Source organism: Octopus bimaculoides, chromosome 30 (genome assembly GCF_001194135.2).
Source record: "Octopus bimaculoides isolate UCB-OBI-ISO-001 chromosome 30, ASM119413v2, whole genome shotgun sequence".
Lineage (NCBI taxonomy): Eukaryota > Metazoa > Mollusca > Cephalopoda > Octopoda > Octopodidae > Octopus > Octopus bimaculoides.
The window spans coordinates 3,563,587-3,565,018 of NC_069010.1; the positions used below are offsets into that span (position 1 = coordinate 3,563,587).

At 48.0% G+C, this 1,432-nt stretch overlaps 1 protein-coding gene across 1 annotated transcript in view; it reads left to right on the plus strand.

Moving 5' to 3' along the window:
* Window positions 1-1,432, plus strand: part of LOC106867747 (calcium/calmodulin-dependent protein kinase kinase 1-like) — a 21,893-nt gene that overhangs the window by 8,967 nt on the left and 11,494 nt on the right. The window contains exon 6 of the mRNA XM_052978078.1: window positions 818-888. Within this exon, the coding sequence (XP_052834038.1) occupies window positions 818-888 (71 nt within the window). The remainder of the gene's footprint in view (window positions 1-817; window positions 889-1,432) is intronic.

Here is a 1,432-nt window from a genome sequence, read left to right on the forward strand (position 1 = left end):
CGTGAAATTAACGTGCAAGTGGCTGAGCACTCCACACACACGTGTACCCTTAACGTAGTTCTCGGGGGGATATTCAGCGTGACACAGTGTGACAAGGCTGACCCTTTGAATTACAGGCACAACAGAAACAGGAAGAAAGAGAGAGAGAGAAAGTTGTGGTGGAAGAGTACAGCAGGGTTCGCCACCATCCCCTGCCGGAGCCTCGTGGAGCTTTTAGGAGTTTTCGCTCAATAAACACTCACAACACCTGGTCTGGGAATCGAAACCGTGATCCTATGACTGCGAGTCCGCTGCCCTAACCACTGGGCCATTGCGCCTCCATTGTCACGAGTAATACATAGGGAGTAATCAACAAATAGCGGATGCAGTTACAGTGCATACCACTACTACTACTACCACCACCACTATCACCACCACCACCGCCACTACTACTTCTATCACCACCACTACTGCTACCACCACCACCACTATTATTACCACCATCACTACTACTGCACTGCCGCTACTAATACCACCACAACTACTACTACTACTAACACCACTACCACCACCACCACCTCCACTACTACTACTACTATCACCATCACTACTACTACCACCACCACCACCACCACCACTACTACCACCACCACCACCACTACTACTACACTGCCGCTACTACTACTACCACCACCATCACTACTACCACCACCACAACTACTACTACCACCACCACCACCACCACCACAACGACTACTACTAACACCACTACCACCACCACCACCACCTCCACTACTACTACTACATTTTTAAGTATTGTAATTTCACTCTGTATTTTATTTTTTGATTTTTCAGGCCCTGGATATTTGGGCTATGGGTGTGACACTTCATTGTTTTGTTTATGGTCAAGTGAGTATCATTTATTTCTATCATTCTTCATTGTCATCACTGTCATCACCTTAATCATCGCCATTATTATTGTTATCATTGTCATCATCCTCTCCTTTTCCTCCTCCCCCTCCACTACCATCAGCCTCTTTTTTTTCCTCTCCTCCTCCTCCTCCTCCTGACCCCGCTCTCTCTCCCTCTTTTCCATATTGGTACAGGTTGGACCAGTTGTCCCTTACTGGCTCAATTCTTGTTTGGCATCTCTGCCCCTATATGTTGTTGGCACTCCGTCGCTTACGACGTCGAGGGTTCCAGTTGATCCGATCAACGGAAACAGCCTGCTCGTGAAATTAACGTGCAAGTGGCTGAGCACTCCACAGACACGTGTACCCTTAACGTAGTTCTCGGGGATATTCAGTGTGACACAGAGTGTGACAAGGCTGACCCCTTTGAATTACAGGCACAACAGAAACAGGAAGAAAGAGTGAGAGAAAGTTGTGGTGAAAGATTACAACAGGGTTCGCCACCATCCCCTGCCGGAGCCTCGTGGAGCCTTAGGTGTTTC